Source organism: Mytilus galloprovincialis, chromosome 6, assembly GCF_965363235.1.
Source record: "Mytilus galloprovincialis chromosome 6, xbMytGall1.hap1.1, whole genome shotgun sequence".
Taxonomy (NCBI): Eukaryota; Metazoa; Mollusca; class Bivalvia; order Mytilida; family Mytilidae; genus Mytilus; species Mytilus galloprovincialis.
The window spans coordinates 100,555,201-100,575,791 of NC_134843.1; the positions used below are offsets into that span (position 1 = coordinate 100,555,201).

A 20,591-nucleotide genomic window follows, 5' to 3' on the forward strand; every position below is an offset into this window, starting at 1 on the left:
AAAGCGCAAACGTCCTGCGCCCTAAGTTTTGTAGTTTCAAATATTTGGGCCTCAAGCATCCCTAAAAAGACACTTACTATCAAAATGCGCATCTGTTGCAGTAACACTAGTACCGTTAATGTTATTCTAATGTTCTACAACATGACGAATTCCTTTAAATTAAGCTTGATAAGAAATATATGCATTGTACAAAAATGTATACTGGCTGTTAAACAGAGGGTTAAAGAAGATAAATAATATACTAAGAACAGTAACTCTTGTTTCTTTCGGGCGATTAAAAATACACTTAGACATTCGATTTTTATTATATGAGGAAAATTCCAATGGATATAAATGTACGTAATGATAGCAGCCACACGAAGAGATGATACAATGATGAGATCATCTTTTGATTGCAGGTCATACCACACCTCGTATTAGTTCATTTTATCAAATTTACCACCTTAAACCGGCAGTTTCCTTCCATGCCTACAATCTCGTTGGAGGTAAACTCTACCACGACTTCCCGTCTCGATCGGTATTTTCTCCTTGGTTTTAGTTTAACAGTCTCTGACCAATCTTTGCCTGGTAACAAAGTTCGACTGTAAAAATAAACACAAAAACGTAATTAAACTTGATGTTATTATATATTGAATTATAACTAAACGATAATAAGATTTAAAATATTCTTAAAATAGATATATTTTGTTTTAAATGTGATATATGTTGAACTTCTATTTAAAGGACAGAAATGTTTAAATGTTTCCATATTGATTTCTTAGTTCTGATGTGACCAGTTTTCCAAACACTGATAAAAATGAAAGAAACCCACAATAATTTCAAAACAACGATACAAACTGAAGATGGTCAAATGTAAGTCGTTTGCATAAATGTAACCATATAGACATATACGTAGTCTACATTTATAAAGATATCGAATCTGTTCGCTCCAAAAACACATTCGCACCATACACCTTCGACCCTGAGGTCCGGTTATATGTTCGTTTGTTTTAGATATATATTTACCTTATTATGAATAATTAGTTATGAAATGTACTAGGCATATAATTATCATTCGTGTATTATTTAAATGCAATACTTAACTGTAGCTATATCTTATCTAATAACAAAACTTACGTATGCTCTAATTTAACTGCCTCTAAGCAGCCAGGACTTTCAACATAGAAGGCACACTGTGTCAGTTTAAACCCTGTTGTGTTTGTAAATGTCAAAGTTGCCTCAGTCTCTTCACCATACTCAACCTCTTCTGGAACCTAATTTACATATAAACATTTACATAATAGCAATAACAACTCATTCTGATCTTTCACCTCTTGCATGTTTAAAATCTATTTATTTCAAATAAATAATCAGATATTCTCCTACAGTTTAATTCAGAAACGAAGTTGGCGGAATCCTTATACCTCACTCTCCGCTATATAGAAAATAATAATAATTTAGAAGTTGGTAACTGAGACGAACGCATTTATTCCATCGAACTTAAGATAAAGGATAAACCAGATGTCTTTAAATCTTTCTCATATCTTGATTAACATTTTAGCTTCCAAATTAAGAACTTTCCATTTCTATGTCGAAACATTTAAGCATTGCATACGGAATATATATCTCCCAGTTGATACAATATTCCCGGAATTGTATTCCCTATCATTATTATCTTGTTAGAGGATTGATACTCATAAGGAATTTCCTAAACTATTAAACCAAGAGTTACAAATGGTGAAGTAGAAATCATTCCAATGCAAATTTTACGGACGCTATCACGAATTTCCTTTATTGGAATATCTGTTTCACAGATGAAAACGCAAATGATCCAATTGCAATTGTCGAAACTACACTCCCGGCCACTACTCCCTCAACATGGCCTACAGAATAAGACATATCATCGGCTTTAAACTTGCATGATGAACACGACAGGTGTCACATATGAAGCAGGATAGGCTTACCCTTTCGAAGCACCTTAAATCAAGTTTTTGGTGGGGTTCGTGTGGCTCAGTCTATAGACTTTATGTTGTGTTTTGTGTACTGTTGTTTGTTTGACATTTTTATTTTAGCCATGGCGTTGTTATTTGATTTTCGTAAAGTTTGAATGTATCGCTGGTATCTTTTTCCTCTCTTCTGCTTAACTATTCACCAAGTAAAATATGGAAAATGACGAATGAATAAATGCAAAGTCAACGCAAGAATTCGTTGAATAAAATAATTGGAGGTACCTTTATGGCACTAAGACGTAGATTTCAGGGAGTCGTTGAAAATTTCGTTATAGTTGAAATCCAGAAATTGTCATATTGAAAATCTATATGTTTTAGAATGGTTTCAGGACATAAACATTATCAACATTTTTTCGAAAGTTCTATGCCTACCTCGATTATAATTTCAGGTTTATTGAGTACGAATGATTCTTCGATGGCATGCATTCTGCCTGTAGCTACATTCTTTCCAGTTATGAAGATTTGGAAGCGAGCTTCTGGATTCATGGTTGGTCCATATTCTTTATACGTAACAGGTAAAACTATCTTCTTCTCTAAAAGGTAAAATGTATGACATGTTACGAACTTGAAACTAACAAGAATGTGTCCTCAGTACACGAATGCCCCACTCGCACTATCATTTTCCATGTTCAGTGGACCGTGAAATTGGGGTAAAAACTCTAATTTGGCATTAAAATTAGAAAGATCATATCATAGGGGACATGTGTACTAAGTTTGAAGTCGATTGGACTTTAACTTCATCAAAAACTACCTTGACCAAAAACTTTAACCTGAAGCGGGACAGACGGACGGACGAACGAACGGACAGACAAACGAACAGACGGACAGACGGACGTACAGACCAGAAAACATAATGCCCCTCTACTATCGTAGGTGGGGCATAAAAAAATAAAATCAGAAAACATATTTGTAAATGAAAGTAATCAATTAAAGGTTGCTTCGGGAATATCTCATTCTGTCTGCAAAATTGAGTGTTAATATTTTCTGCACCATGTTTACAGTTTTACTAGGATTACATGGAAGGTTGTATAGATATCTTGTAACGTAAAATTCAAAGCAAACTCATGCCTTTCTAACGTTTATCTTTGGTTAATGACCCATTAAAAAGGTAACATAAAAACAGTATGACTGATTTTTTTTAGTCATAATTCAATGCAATAAAAACACTTCATAAATGTCGTGCATCGGTTGCGATTCAAACCCAAACATTTCAAAGCAAGTGATATAAATCCTTAAAACATAGTATATTTTAACAATGTTATTGTTGAAGAAAAGACTTTGTCGAAGTTCTGTTATATTGATATGGCCATAGATAAGAAATTGGCATTTACAGATCACCAATGACTCGCACGGAGTAAATTCCATTCAACTAATTAGTTAAAGTTAGTTTATTAATCAAATACTACGTAACTAACCTTCTCCTGCGTCTAAGGTTTCAGTAAATTTCATGGTCTTCACACGTTTACCAGGGAGGCCAGTATAGAAAGAATTAACAAGTGTTGATTTTACAATTATGTCCCTTTTCTCATCTGCTACATTCTTCACCATGGCATATACAGAAAAGTCTTCTCCAACCATAGCGTTGTGTGGCAGTATTATGTTGAAATCAATCTCCTTCTTTGTGTCCAAGTTATAAATGTTCTCCTGGCGACGTGTACTAAATCTATTAACGAATTTCACAACTCGTCTCTCCTCATCCGAATCTTCAAAGCAATCACATATAAAAATCTATTAATAACATAAAAACAATTGCTGAATCTGACCAAACTTAATATCAGTATTCGTCGGGGACATGCTCTAAATGATGATATGTATAACAATAATTAGTGATTCATTTATAGGTATGTAAAACAATTCCTTAGAAATAAAAAAGCATTTCCTGTCAAAGCACCTAGTCTCGCTCTTTTCTGGGTGAATTCACTCCCTTGTTTGTCACTTGCTTATTCAATTTATAAGAAGGGCGTAAAGGTGGTATCTGCACAGAAGAACGGGAAATAAAATTGCCATTTCAAGATGAACAAACAATTAAAAATGTCTTGCACGTTGATCTTTTTACCGATTTCACGTAACACGGAGAATAACGAACATTTTCCCCGGCTGCACTTGAAAAAAAAATGGCAAAACACGTTGCAAGAAAAAAAAATCTTTACCACCCTCTTATTATATTACCACTCTAAGTTCAGGAATCAATAACCAATCAAATTATAATTAAGAGCTTCAAATATAACACATTGGTGTTGCCTCTTATGCATTCTGGTATAATCGTCTACGGGGACAACACTGTATGTGTCTTGAAGGTGAGCCAGGCGTATTAACAATTTGGACTTAAAAGATATGCATTCTATTATAATCGTCTACGGGGACAACACTGTATGTGTCTTGAAGGTGAGCCAGGCGTATTAACAATTTAAACTTAAAAGATATGCATTATCTTTTAATTGTCTACGGGGACAACACTGTATGTGTCTTGAAGGTGAGCCAGGTGTATCAACAATTTAAACTTAAAAGATATATGCGTTCTCTTATAATCGTCTACGGGGACAACACTGTATGTTTTTGAAGGTGAGCCAGGTGTATCAAAAATTTAGACTTAAAAGATATGCATTCTCTTATAATCGTCTACGGGGACAACACTGTATGTGTCTTGAAGGTGAGCCAGGTGGATCAATAATTTGGACTTAAAAGATATGCATTCTCTTATAATCGTCTACGGGGACAACACTGTATGTTTTTGAAGGTGAGCCAGGTGTATCAACAATTTAGACTTTCTCTTATAATCGTCTACGGGGACAACACTGTATGTTTTTGAAGGTGAGCCAGGTGTATCAAAAATTTAGACTTAAAAGATATGCATTCTCTTATAATCGTCTACGGGGACAACACTGTATGTGTCTTGAAGGTGAGCCAGGTGGATCAATAATTTGGACTTAAAAGATATGCATTCTCTTATAATCGTCTACGGGGACAACACTGTATGTTTTTGAAGGTGAGCCAGGTGTATCAACAATTTAGACTTAAAAGATTGTTGTAGACAACACTGTATGTGTCTTGAAGGTGAGCCAGGTGTATCAAAAATTTAGACTTAAAAGATATGCATTCTGTTATAATCGTCTACGGGGACAACACTGTATGTGTCTTGAAGGTGAGCCAGGTGTATCAATAATTTGGACTTAAAAGATATGCATTCTCTTATAATCGTCTACGGGGACAACACTGTATGTTTTTGAAGGTGAGCCAGGTGTATCAACAATTTAGACTTAAAAGATTGTTGTAGACAACACTGTATGTGTCTTGAAGGTGAGCCAGGTGTATCAACAATTTAGACTTAAAAGATATGCATTCTGTTATAATCGTCTACGGGGACAACACTGTATGTGTCTTGAAGGTGAGCCAGGTGTATACACAATTTGGACTTAAAAGATATGCATTCTCTTATAATCGTCTACGGGGACAACACTGTATGTGTCTTGAAGGTGAGCCAGGTGTTTCAACAATTTGGACTTAAAAGATTGTTGTAGACAACACTGTATGTGTCTTGGGGTGAGCCAGGTGTATTAACAATTTGGACTTAAAAGATTGTTGTAGAGAGAATAAACTGTCTACCTGTAAATGTTTTAAATATAGTTGTTTCAACGACTTCATATCTTAATCAATTCACGAAAGAGTATCAATGGGTGAAGTTTATATGTAAGTTGTATTCTTACAGTTGTTATGACTTTGGTAAATAAAGATTATTATATCCAACAATCAATTAACAATATTCAGTTGTGATTTCTATACGGTTGTTTGTCTTTTGGAAGAGTTTCGTTTTGTGTACTGACGTTTTAAATTATCATCAACTTACGAGTTTGAATTTTTCTGTGATATTTCCCGCCTCTTTCTTAAAGATGTTTTACTTACATTCCCAGTGTTTATATTGTTCATCTAACAATTCAACAAGGTCACTACCAACTGCTTTTGTACTTATGTTCCAACCAACAGAGTGTCTGTCTATCTGCATGACTTCCATAGTTCCTTTATCTTCATTTACCTTAAGGTAGGACAAAATATATTAGACCAATGTTGACAATCACTGCACTAACCATAGTACCTTTCTATTCACTAACCTTAAAGTAGGACAAAATATATCATACCGATGTAGACAATCACTGCACTAACCATAGTACCTTTCTATTCACTAACCTTAAAGTAGGACAAAATATATCATACCGATGTAGACAATCACTGCACTAAACAAAGTACCTTCTTTTTTTATCGCAACGGACGAAAAATACACATATTTAGACATTCACTGCACTTAACATAGAACCCATCTCTTTATTTACCTTTAGGTATGACAGAATATATTGTACCAATGTAGACAATTACTGAACTAAACATAATACCTTGAATTTTCTTCATTTATCACAACGGAAGACAACATGCAATACACACATGTAGACAATCACTGATCTGAACATAGTGCCCATTTTTCATTCACTTTAACGTAGGACAAAATATAATATAAAAATGAAGACAATCTCTGAATTAACTGCATGGGGGTTGAATGTTGACGTGATCTTGCGTGGATGTGTGTTGTTTTTCTGTCATGTATATAATTTTAATATGGCCATATAAGCAGGAGGTTAGGCTAGACATAAATCAAGTTGAACCCACCATTTTTTCTTAAAATGTCTTGTACCAACACAATGACAAAGTCAGTAATATGGTAGTTGTAATCAAATAGTTCGTTTCTATGTATGTTTGTGTTCGTTTTTGTTGCACGTCAGTGTTCCTGTTGTTACTTTGTTTTCCTCTTATAGTTAATGTGTTTCCCTCTGCTTTATTTGTAACTCGGATTTGTTTTCTCTCAATCGATTGATGACGTTAATTGTGGTATAGTACTGTTGCCTTTACAATATAAAAATGTAGTAGCGTTGGTATGTCTTAATATGTTTTTCTTACAGACTTTCCTTTTTTGATTTCCTAGGAATTTGGTTTTTGCTTTCTTTCATTTTTTACAACAGAATGAAAAGAAATGGTAAAATGTTTGTCTGACAAACAAACGACAATCGTTTAAATAAAGTATATCGCCCTGTACTTATTCTGATGGTTCTTACATTCTAGTTCACACATTATTTTGAACTGTAATTGATTGCTTGGATTAGTAATGTTTTTTGCACATTGTGGTTTAGTATTTTTGAGTCTTAGATGAAATATCAATAATATGCGCACGTTGAATATTTACTGTTTGCAAAAGTATGAATTATTCGAAAAACTATTTTTTTTTATCCCAGGTATCGATTACCTTAGCCGTATGCTTTTCAACTTCGTACTTGTTTGGATTTCTAACTATTTGATCTGAGCGTCACTGGTGAGTCTAATGTAGACGAGACGCGCGTCTGCCGTATTAAATTATAATCCTGGTACATTTGATAACTGTAAGAGACAAGGGCAGGTGCTTTCCAGCGAACATACAACAATATTGTTTTGGGGGAAAGACACTCTTTTCTATTATCAAAATGTGCAAATTGTTAAACAAGTCTGAAAATTATAATGAGTTTAAAAAAACTCCCTTGTGGTATAAATTAACATAGGTTAAACGCATATCAACATCGTTATCATCATCATCTTTATGTCCGTCGTCCTTTCTTTACTGAATACTGAAGGAGAACTTGACAAAAACAGGGAAGATGCCACACCAACAAAGTAATTTTAAAAAAGCAGGTAAAAATTACACACCATTTACTACTTCGATACATTGAAAATTATACCTATTATGTCTGTTTTGCTCACGCATCGATGTAAATATAATGGAGTTTGATTTGACTGTCATACAGGTGATAGGTTTAGAGCTATAAAACTAGGTTCAATCAACCATTTACTACATTTGAAAATGCCTGTACCGAGTCAAGATGACAGTTGTGTTCATTTGTTTGATGTGTATTATCATTTGATTTTGCCATTTGATAAGGAACTTTCCGTTTTGAATTTTCCTCGGACTTCAGTATTGTTGTGATTTCACTTTTTGGAAAGTTGTCCTTTGAGGAAACATTAAAATTTATTTTGTAAGAATGATTTTAAAAGTAAGAGCATTGCAATCCCCTTCTTAAAATTAGATTTTTCTATCTTGAAATTATGAGCTGTATTAAAATAACCAATTTTACCTCCCAAACTATTCTATCACCATTGACTTCTGAGAACACAAAACCAACATCGTAATTAAGGTAAACATGGCCATCTTTTATTGCACGTAAAGGAGCTGGTCCACATCGCATTACACCTAAAATCCACACACTATTAATCAGAGTTTAAAACATAAAAAAAAAACGTAAATTCGTCCATTTAATATTGTAAATGACAAATATTAAATCATTCATACGATACATACAATACCATTTGCTTGTAATGGGTGATAAAACATCTTATTAAAAAATCAACTTACAGATCCCTATAATAATGAATATAATAAGAATTGTATTTACGACAAACATTCTTTTTAAATTTATAATATCTGCCCTTATGTGCATCTGTATACATTTGAAAACCAAACAAAACTGACATAACAAAGCTTGCATACTTTCACTGGTTTCTTTGAGGATATATGATGACCAGCATGACCAGGAGAAACCGATAATACATAGCTTGTATACTTTCACTTTTTTTTTTATGATACATGATGACCAAGAGAAACTGATAATACACAGCCTTCTTACCTTCACTGGTTTCTTGAGGAGTTCCATCATGAGCTTGCCATCCATCATAACCATCTGGGAGATCATATCGTTTAAACCAAGAATCATTCCAAACATGGAAATTCCTACAATACATCAATGAGGTGGTAATTATCTACAACCATCAACATTTAAACATAGAATAATAAAAATACAAGAAGGTGTAGCTTAATAAATCACTAAGGGTTCATATTACCAGCAGTAAAAAACTAAAGGAAAATGAAAAATTTGAACTCCTGTTTGAATTGTTCTCCACTAGTCTTTTTGGGCCCGTTAGGGCCCGTTATAGCTTGCTGCTCTATGTGAGTCAAAGCCGTGCATGTTGACGGCCATTCTTTGACCCATAGTTAACGTAAAACGTTTTTACTAGGATGGAGAGATGTCTCAATGGTACTCATCCCACATCTTTTGTAATGTTTGATCTAATGGTTGTAAAAGGAAAACTTACCAAACCGAATCGTCTAAGTATTCCAAAGGTTCTCCCTCAGCGTCGTAATGTCTATCAATCGTCATACTACAGTCAGTATCGTGGGCCGACTGGAAATTCGTCACAGATCGGGTAGGAATACCTATAGCTCTACATACTACAATGTAAAATATGCCATATATTGTGGGCCAACTGAAAACTCGTCACATATCGTGTAGGAATACCTATAGCTCTACATTCTACAATGGAAAATATACAATATATTGTGGGCCAACTGAAAACTCGTCACATATCGTGTAGGAATACCTATAGCTCTACATTCTACAATGGAAAATATACAATATATTGTGGGCCAACTGAAAACTCGTCACATATCGTGTAGGAATACCTATAGCTCTACATACTACAATGGAAAATTTACAATATATTGTGGGCCAACTGAAAACTCGTCACATATCGTGTAGGAATACCTATAGCTCTACATTCTACAATGGAAAATATACAATATATTGTGGGCCAACTGAAAACTCGTCACATATCGTGTAGGAATACCTATAGCTCTACATTCTACAATGGAAAATTTACAATATATTGTGGGCCAACTGAAAACTCGTCACATATCGTGTAGGAATACCTATAGCTCTACATTCTACAATGGAAAATATACAATATATTGTGGGCCAACTGAAAACTCGTCACATATCGTGTAGGAATACCTATAGCTCTACATTCTACAATGGAAAATATACAATATATTGTGGGCCAACTGAAAACTCGTCACATATCGTGTAGGGATACCAATAGCTCTATATACTACAACGGAAAATATGTCATATAACGTTGGCTAACCAAAATCAGTGAAAGATATTTCTGAGTATCAATCGGATTCAACATCTACATTCTAACCGAACGTGAGGTGGTTGCAAATCATACAACCCTCACAGTTTAACTGACACTCCACATAGACAAAAGTTTTACTACATGTTGGGAGACGACCAAAGCGATCATATTTGGGTGATTTTCTTTGTGGATCTAATAATGGTTTCTGTTGCAATCTGTACAATTATGGTGGTTTCGGTTGCCTGGTATCTAAATAAGTGTAACGGTATGGTAAATGAGGGATAATAGCAGCCAAAAGTTCATCACACTTAATTAAAGTTATACAACACTGTTGACAAATACCATAAAACTATGTATTTCTTGTTCTACAAGATTTGAGATTTTAAGAGGAAGGAATGTCATGGATTTTTCTAATAAATGCATTTATTTCTGTCAGTGTTACAAAAGGCACCTGACATCTGTCAGTGTTACAGGAGGCACCGACTGTTTGCTAAAGTATGAATTATTTTTAATAATAAGGATGTGCTTATCCCAGGCAGAAAACCCTAGCCGTATTGGTCACAACGTTTGGTCCTCAGTGCTAATCAACTTTGTACTTGTTTTTGGCTTTCAACCCTTTTTCATATGAGTGTCATTGGTGTGGTCTTGTGTGGACGAGGCGCACGTCTGGCGTATTAGATTTTAAACCACGTGCCTTTTGTTAGTTATTATTCGCGTGTTTCGCCGTCCTATATGTTCTCCCATTTATTTGTATTGTAGTTCTGTCATTAAATCATGTCATTTAAATGTTATATTTAACATTGCCATAAAAGCGGGAGGTTTGGCATACCACAAAACCAGGTTCAATCCACCATTTTCTTTCTTAAAATGTCCTGTACCAAGTCAAGAAAATGCAATTGTTATATACTAGTTCGTTTCTGTGTGTGTTACAGTTTAATGTTGTGTTTCTGTTGTGTCGTAGTTCTCCTCTTGATGCGTTTCCCTCAGTTTTAGTTTGTAACCCGGATTTGTTTATAATTTCTCAATCGATTCATGAATTTCAAACAACGGTATACTTCTGTTGCATTTATTTACGATGTTACACGGACTTGTTCGTTCAATAATATAAATTTGACCTCAACCTTCCCTAAAAAGGGAATTATGCAAGTAACAGAGTTGTTGAATTTAAAATCTAGTTCAAGTTCAACCCCTCACATTTCTTAAGGATTGATCGAGGAAGAATCATTGTTTGAATCCAATTACTAATATTTCAGTACTTGTTACTAAAGGAATAAAAGGTATATAATATGTTTTTCTACAGAAAAAGAAATTATGGTATAAGAAAGTTTCCAGAGGAACTTTTATTAAGCAGACAAATGTATGTTGAGAGATAACCATTGCATATGAATTATACCATGTTAGGAAGTTCTGTATGGTGTTTTGTGCACTGTTCTACGTTTCTTTGACTTCTGGTTTAATGATGTTACACTTTGTGCTTCCTTTTATTTCAAAAATATGAAAAATATTCCGAATAAATTAGTATGTATGTACTCACATGTGGTAGTTAGACCCGAAAAGACCCAACATTGTCCAAATTGTACTGGTTCCTTGGTTTCCATGTACTGTTTTATAATGGCGACACTTCCGGTCCATGCTGTTGGCTTTGTACAATCTTCAGGGTAGTCTGCAGTCCATCTTCCTTCCAACATACCATCGTTATCTAAACTGTTTACCTTTAATTACATATTTTAGAAATAAGATATGAAGTGGAACAATAGAAAATTATATATGACACAATGTTGGATATACAAACCATCTATGAAAGTCAACAACAGTGCAATTCATTGCGCAAGTTTTTGAGCATATCCTATTTCAAAACGTATACCTGTCAATACTAGTAAACGACAACTTATAACGTAGTCTGTACTGAATAACTAAACAAAAGGTAAATGGTACTCACAAATGACGATATTGTTCGAATGATAGATACAGGGCTATTTCTCGCTTCGTCCGATAATTCAGCTTTGTCGAGAAGATAAAACACAGCATCTAAAGCAGGCTCATCAAACTATAAAATATATGAAAAAATATTAAAAAAATCGAAAAAAGGAAATCTACCAAACTGTTTTACAAGGCCTACAAAAATATAACAAAAATGTTAAAACAGTCCTTGAAAAATTTAACGGAATTTCCTTTTACGTATAAATAAACTGGTTCAAACTCTTACTTTATCAAATGTTGTGTATTGCCTATATATCATTCCACAATCTATCGTTATTATCTGTTGAATATCAGTATTTCATTTTGTTATTGAATATCAGTTGCTGAATACGAACATCGATCATGTAGAAAAGGAAAAATTGAGCAGTCAGAAAATTAAATTGATTTTGATAAAAATGGTTTTTATGCGACTGTCATACAAGTGAGAGGTTTAGCTAGCTATAAAACCAGGTTCAATCCACCATCATTTACCTAAGAAAATGCCTGTACCAAGTAAGTAGTTTGACAGTTGCTATCCATTCGTTTGGTGGGTTTGAGCTTTTGAGTTGGCCGTTTGATTAGGGAATTACCGTATTAATTTTCCTTGGGGATCAGGTTTTTTGTGATTTTCTTTTTTTTTTAAATGCTGTTAGTAACAAATCTGTCCAAAGTTCCACGCTCTGCCATAGTTCCTCCACTTACTACCGACCCATATCCTCCCTGTGTCATTCATAAAAACCTGTCCAAAGTTCCACGCTCTGCCATAGTTCCTCCACTTACTACCGACCCATATCCTCCCTGAGTCATTCATACAAACCTGTCCAAAGTTCCACGCTCTGCCATAGTTCCTCCACTTACTACCGACCCATATCCTCCCTGAGTCATTCATACAAACCTGTCCAAAGTTCCACGCTCTGCCATAGTTCCTCCACTTACTACCGACCCATATCCTCCCTGAGTCATTCATACAAACCTGTCCAAAGTTCCACGCTCTGCCATAGTTCCTCCACTTACTACCGACCCATATCCTCCCTGAGTCATTCATACAAACCTGTCCAAAGTTCCACGCTCTGCCATAGTTCCTCCACTTACTACCGACCCATATCCTCCCTGAGTCATTCATACAAACCTGTCCAAAGTTCCACGCTCTGCCATAGTTCCTCCACTTACTACCGACCCATATCCTCCCGGAGTCATTCATTACATACTCCTCCCTGAATGAAGGGTCATCCATGTATACAGAATCATCTAAAATATACAAATTCATGATCCGAAACTGACCTATAGCTATATAATGTATATACTAATACCTCAAGTCCATGTAAACAGAATCATCTAAAATACAGATTTGTAAAGTCTGAAGAAACCATTAAAAACACTACTTATACGCCAAGTATGTGCAGGATAGCAATTTATCGATTGCGATAACTATTTATTTCAATGCAATTTGTTCTCTCGTGGAGAGTTGTCTCATTGGCTATCAAAGCATATCCTCTAATTTTTATTTTTTAGTGAATGGTAAAAGTGTAAGCAGGTTTAATATATGAATAAACAGAGATGGGAGGTATAAGTTAACGAGACCCTAACCCAACCACACAAATAAACAAGGCAACTTACAGTCTGTAGCTGAAGACAGGTATCTATATGATAAGTCAAGCTCCAAATTCTCTTTTATAAATTAGCAGCTATTAAAAAATTATATAAAATTGAGAATTGAAGGAATGATTCAAAGAGACAACAACCATGACAACCCCACCAAAGAGCAGGGCCACCAGAGGGTCTTTAACACATCGAGAGCTTTTCACGCAGGTTTAAAAAAAATTACTAGTAATTATACATAACATGTCGAAAGAGAGATTTAAGTAACTGATCTAAATGATCAAGTAACAATGTTTTTGATTGGTTCTTTATGACATACCTTTACACCATGGGTTGAAGAGGATTATAATCCTTCCATCAAATTTATGTCTGGAACTTTCCTTGCCATCTTTTAGTTTGGTTTCAACGAATAATTCGTAATCCCCAATACAGGCGTCTGGTGGCGTGGTGATTACACATCGTACCGCTTTGGATTCCTGTTTTTCTGTAACGATCTTCCAACATTTACCGATATCAGTAGATATTACGGTACTGTTAAGGTTGAGAGGTATACGTATGATTGAACCTTTACTCTCCTTGGGTCGGGATCCTATAAACAAAAACACTGGTAACTTTTAAGAACAACAGTATAGCGCCTTTAGCATGTATTATATTAATGATATTAATTAATATGAGTTTATTGTAAGATACAATAATTATAGAAAAACGAAAAACATTGTTTAGTTTAATGTATTTATATTTGTGTAAAGGAAACAATGCCTTCGCTGACTTTCAGCAACGTAATAGACCTTTCCGTTCTTTCTGATGACGAAATACTCATTAAATTGCTAACTACAGACTGTATTGTCATACTATATATTCAATATTTCAAAAATCAGAACTCAGTTACTTTCTCATTGTGATATTTAAATAATCTTGTTTTAAAATGTTCTTGAAGTATTTATTTCATATTTTCAATATTAGCGCAAATTATAGATATTAATTGACAGTGCTTCGTAAGCCTTTGAAGGCTGGCTGATTGACTATGTATTAATTTATGTAAAAATGTTATATCAGGTTGCACTATAAATGAAATTATATATAAATTAATGCCTCGTTCACACTGACATTTAATTCGAATTGAATTCGAATCGAACGCGAATCGAATTCGCTAATCGCGTTCATACACTCTTTTTTCTTTTTTTTTTTAATTCGAATTGATTCGAATTGGCTTACTCGAATTATCCAATTCGCTTTAGAAATACGCTTTTGCGAATACGAATTAAAAGTTAACACCGTTTGGACAGTAAAGTGAATTTGACGCGCATTGCAATTCGAATAAGAATTGACGCTAATTAAAGACGTAAAACGTTTCGAATGCGAATTAAACTAAATCGAATTAGTTAATGCGAATCGAATTCGAATTACGTGTGAACTCAGCATTACAAAGATTTCTACATTATATGACACTGTGTAAATTTCAGGCACGGCATTGTCATGATTGTCTGGTCAGAACTGTCATTACAGATTTTAAATCTGCTTGGGGGGACATGTTGCTTTCTATCCACGAAGAACACTTCGATTTGTCAGTCAGTGAAGCATAGTACCTACTCAACACACCTTCTTTATCTAGCAGTCGGCAAAATTTCCTGTCGATCCATTTTACATATAAAGAATCGACATGCATGTATCGATATATATTTGTTTTTTTTTGTTTAAAGATTTTTAAAAGCTATTTTATTTATTTCTATCATATATATATGTATGCAAATTATTTTATCTGTTGATCTTTAAAAATATTCTTGGGAAATAAAAAGTGTTTTTGTTAATTTATCAACGGTATAATCTTACCAAACACAAACTGAAGAGTAACGTTGTCATATTCAACATCGATGTCACGGTCAAACTCTACGTCCACTTTAAATTCCTGACCACGGCGTAAGATGACATCTTCTTGGTCGTAATCGTAGGTATTATGTGCCTTTCTGTTCTCATACGTCAGGGTGTCTACTTTGGAAACGGAGAGTGCTTTACCAGCTGCAATTTGAAAATGTAAGTTATTATTCTTTTAAAAGCTTCAATGAGGGATAGCAATATATGTGTTAAGTCCTAGTGATGGATAATACACGTAATATGTTTTGAACTCTTAAATGACAACTATAACAGTAAACGTTCGAATTGTCTATGGAAATTGACGGTTACACTTTTAACATTTAAGCAAAAGCAATAAATTGAAAGATAAAAGTTATAAACGTGGGTTTTTGGGAAACATAACTGTATTTGTAGTCGCTTTGAAATAGGCGGGTAACTCGAAAAGGCTCGGTTTTCTCGTACGATTCCGACACCTTCTCCCATATTGCTCCCCTTTCATGCATGCTCCTCCTCCTCTTATGAAATGCAAGTATTGTAAGAGGTCAATAAAATTGAGAATGGAAATGGGGAATGTGTCAAAGAGACAACAACCCGACCAAATAAAAAACAACAGCAGAGGGTCACCAACAGGTCTTCAATGTAGCGAGAAATTCCCGCACCCGGAGGCGTCCTTCAGCTGGCCCCTAAACAAATATATACTAGTCCAGTGATAATGAACGCCATACTAATTTGTTCACATGCATGTGTATAACGCTATGACCATAACACACTGACATTGACGATACCTAAGAATCTAAGTCACAGTTACGGATGCAGCAATGTTAATAAGATTTTTTAGGGGGTGGGAGAGGAGGCACAGTGACTGCCCTAAGAGGTCGCTCCGCTCATGCTTCAGTGATTCCCTATATAATTAACTAAATTTTCCCACAAAAAGGTGGTCCCCTTTGTATCCGCCTATGCCGCTGAACAGCAAATTTTCAAACTTGGGAGTTTATAATTTAGGAATTCGTCGTCTGTTACCGTTTTGCACAATATTACAAAACATTTCTTTCGAACTTGGGGAGTTTATTATTCCTCGTCAAAATAGCCCATGTCCATTAGTGGGTCTTCAGCGCAGTGAGAAAATTCCGCAACCGGAGTCGGGCTTCAACAGGCACCTAAAAAAAAAAAAGGGGGGGGGGGGTTCAAGCCTTATTTGCGAACTCCATGTATGTTATATATTATTTTAGACTTACGTCAGTTCCTTGTTCTCTTTAAGATAAGGGAGTTTATTTCTGAACTCCTCGTATGTTTAACGTCCTTTACACTTTAAAGCACTTACGTTCCTTTTTCTCTTTAAGATTAGAGAGTTTATTTCTGAACTCTTCGTCTGTTATTGTATTAGTTCTGCCTTCTGGATTTTCTGCTAGGTTACGACGACGTCTTGCTCTGAAACACAGAAAAAAGCACGTCTTTTATATAGACCAATCTAATTCAACAAATACCCCTAATTTCACCTCTAATAAAATCATGAAAATACAATGTACACTTATAAATTACATTGTCAATATTTTATTTTTTATGAAAGAAATGTTTTAAAACCCAAATTGAAAGACCGTGAAGACCGTGAAGCGTACATTCAGACCAATGAATAAATTATCATGCTCGAATAACAAGTATTTTTTATTATGAAGCGTTAGCAGAAATTATGTCTTCCAGTTACGATAACATTACAAGGCTAAATTTGTTTTCTGTCAGGGTTAATCAGAGCGAGAAAAAAAAGAAGAGATTACTATTAGGGAAAGGGCCGCGGGAAGAGGAAACAATGGTAATATTAATAGAGAAGAAAGTTCGGTCATAAAGTTATTCAAAATGTTCTACTATAAAACCGAAAATCCGAAAAAGTTCCAAATTAATCCTCTCTTTAAATCGGGTAACAAGTCTTCTGTTGTCTTGTAGTGGCCGAAGAGTTAAGTGCCAAATATCTCGTTAATAAGTTTATATGTTTATTTCAAATGTGAATATTATTTTTTATACTTTTATTTTTAATAAGTCAGATATATGTTTATATCATTTTCAGAGCTAAGACAAGTAACAACTTTATTTAAAATGTTAAATTTCAAGTTTTCATCTTGTCATTGTTAACAATCGTTAACAATGTAACACACATGTAGTCAATACTAGTAATGATATGATAGTTAGAACAGACTGGTACGTTGATATTTAAGGGGGACTACAAGTAGATGGTAAAATTATCAATATAAAGTGTAACATAAGGAGCTTAAAAGTTATATAACTTATGTAAGTAAGTAAGTAAGTAATTTTTATTGGTTTAAAATCCAAAATTACAGGATTGATACCAAGACAATACAAATTTGTTATACACAAAAATACAAAAATATATATATCATAGCAATTTCATAAACATTATATGAGGAGGTGGTACCACAAAGTTATTTAGTGCTTAATAAAGCATTTCTAGAAATGTACATGTCGCTTATAAATTTAACAATAATTCTAATTATATCAGTCTCAACACACGTATATAAAAATTTAAATCTTGCTTCATTAGTCATATTTAAAAAAGAGGGAACTATTTCACTAATTTTGGAAAACAGTTGGTCTCTAATTATATTTAGTTTTGTACATTTTAAAGTGAAATGAAATTCATCTTCAACTTCTAAGAAGCACAAAGGACAAATTCTTTCTTCTACAGGGGTTTTAGTGTGACGCCCTTGTTCAATTCTAAGAACACTGTTACTAATACGAATTTTAGCAAAATGCCCTATTACTTTTCTGTCTACTTATGAGGAGACTGATGTAATATTTACATAAACCTTAAAGACCGAATTCATTTAAATCAATGTGAGATAATAGTGAAGCGTCTTTTATTGTTATGAAGTTTGGGATTAAAATTTAACATGAAGATCCTGGTAAAAAATTTAAAACAGGAAATGTTTGAGTCTGTTAAATCATGCATCTTTGGTTAAAATATAATGGTAGAATTCACTCCTTGGTGATTTTTAATCCCGAGACATAAATTATAATATAATTATTTATAACTAGTATATGCCTATCATTGGTTTTGCATACTGATTAAGCACTAATTTAGCAATCGTCACAATTCGGCCGATTCCGTACAAGCGGAGGCACCCGAGGATTGCCGATTGTTAATTTAGTATACAGTCAACATTAATATTCAGCTAACATTAGAACTGTTCGTAACAACCCACTTTGCCATTACAGACGATCATTAAGAACGCCCACTGGGAAATTAAAAGTTTTAATAACTTCTGTTGGCCCTCATAAGGTCGGAGGCTACAGTGTAAATCTAATCTATATATTTACTTATTACGATCTTGTCAAATATCTAAATATTATGATGACAATTTAATTAATTTATTCTTTAAAATTTAAATTTATAGTTAACTTGTAAATCATTCTGTTACTATGACTTTTCCTAGTGCTATATATCTATGTGTCATTTTAAGTTATTAAGGCTATCAAATTCATACCTTTTTATCTTGAATAATAGATATATCGAATAAATATTGCTTGCTCAAATGCCCAGTGGCAAACATTTCATCTCCATTGCATATGAGAATTAAAGACCACTGTGAAAATTGGAAACGGACAAACCATAAAAAAAATAGTTAATACATAGACGGATCAATTAACATAATTATCATTTTACACTGTAGTACAAGTTAATATAGATGAATTGATGATAATTGAGTATAATTATGTCCCTATAATTGATCTCGAGGAATAAATTTCAAATGTTAAACATCCTACTTTTATTTAAAGGCTTATTTATTATTTATTGATGGAGTAATGGCATGAGGGTATTTTTAATAACAAATACCAAAATCAATCAACCATGTAGGAAATATTCCCTGCACATTTCTACTCTCATCGTTTCCAAATTATCCAGCTGTCGCGCGATGTGCACAAAGGAAAATAAATCATCTTCTTTAAGTTTTATGATAAAAGAAAACAATGAATAGTTTCACTTGAATTAAAAAGAATTGCTATTGGAGATCTACATTTACCCAAATGGTTACCGGCCTTCACGGTCTGATGGATATAGGTTAAATATCTGGCCAGGTGGACGACGCACATGGCTGGCGTTATGCCGGTATGTAAATACACAATAATAATTGACAGAAGATATATATGTAGTAAATAAAACATTTTTTAAATGACTTACGCTGTATCTCGTAAATTGTAGCGTCGTTTCTTTGGTGTTGTGGACGCGTTACCCTCCGTGGTGGATCGTCTTCGTGGCATTGTAACCTTTTGGAAGTCTTGATGACTGCAACCAGGAAAGTACTACCGTTTAGATTTCTGTAAACATTTAAAAATACGGGAGGCGATCAAGGGGAAATTATTTTGTGAATGAATAGTCGCCTGTAAAAAAAAAGAAAACCGTATTTTTTTTAACTCTTTGACTTTGTGGTTGAAATTATGCACTAGAAATATAAACCATTGATTAAAATTTAAAGTAAAATATAAAGGTGAATATTTTTGAAAATTAGTGTAATGTGAATCTATTCATTCATTTATTTATCAATAATAAATTATTGATGGTTTTTGAACTTTTGGTTTTATTTATACCTTTTTGAGCGTTAAGGGGGCTCGCGGGTCTAAATGGATTTTTTTTATTTAATATAGGATTTCGCTATATTTTTCTATAAATGAACTTAATCTTATCCTTAATAGAAAAATGAAATAAAAAAATGGGGTCACCGTTCATTTACGCTCACAATCTGCCTTCGAAAGAAGCATACATTTTTGTCAATGTCCTTTTTTTCTGTTGAACTAATAGGAGAAATAGCGGTAATATCGAAATAAAAAAAGAACTAAATTACAGAAATCGCTTAAATTTTACAATTATTTAGTTTATGAACAGCTCATTCGAAAACAACAATAAAAAATATAGGTCACCGATGAGTTAAAAAAGATATTTCAATTTTAATGCAAAAAAATGGCATTTTTGCACCAAAGGGAGATAATTTAGAGCTTCAATGATATCGACATTTTAAAAGTCACCTGGTGTCAACACGAATTGTTTTTTTTGGAATGCTTTTTGTACCATATGATAAAGTAACAACTTCAAAAGGTAATAAATTAAATTTGTAATTTAAAATAAAAGTTTATTTTTTTTTCTAAAAATCTTATACCTGCGAGCCTCCTTAAATGTGTTATGTAGTATGGTATGAATATGGATATCAG

General features: G+C 33.8%; 1 protein-coding gene across 1 annotated transcript; it reads right to left on the reverse strand.

Annotated features, from left to right (window-relative positions):
- Positions 1-286: 286 nt before the first annotated feature.
- On the reverse strand, positions 287-19,703 carry LOC143080955 (protein-glutamine gamma-glutamyltransferase K-like). The gene is made up of 15 exons (XM_076257154.1): positions 19,567-19,703; positions 16,699-16,805; positions 15,357-15,542; positions 13,846-14,115; positions 13,057-13,175; positions 11,908-12,015; positions 11,503-11,680; positions 9,150-9,285; positions 8,684-8,787; positions 8,135-8,250; positions 5,889-6,018; positions 3,404-3,691; positions 2,361-2,521; positions 1,117-1,253; positions 287-581 (listed from the first exon to the last, which is right to left on the reverse strand). The coding sequence occupies exons 1-15, from the start codon at positions 19,644-19,646 to the stop codon at positions 422-424; spliced, it is 2,280 nt and encodes a 759-aa protein (XP_076113269.1). The 5' UTR covers positions 19,647-19,703; the 3' UTR covers positions 287-421.
- Between the last annotated feature and the right edge of the window lie 888 nt (positions 19,704-20,591).

Bases quoted from the DNA above. Each gene is read 5' to 3' on its own strand.
- LOC143080955 (XM_076257154.1), bottom strand. From the start codon at position 19,646: ATGCCACGAAGACGATCCACCACGGAGGGTAACGCGTCCACAACACCA. The intron at 6,019-8,134 runs GTAAAATTGGTT...TCCTACCTTAAG, and splicing joins GTGATAGAATAGTTTGGGAG to GTAAATGAAGATAAAGGAAC. The intron at 2,522-3,403 runs GTTAGTTACGTA...TTTACCTTTTAG, and splicing joins AACCTTAGACGCAGGAGAAG to AGAAGAAGATAGTTTTACCT.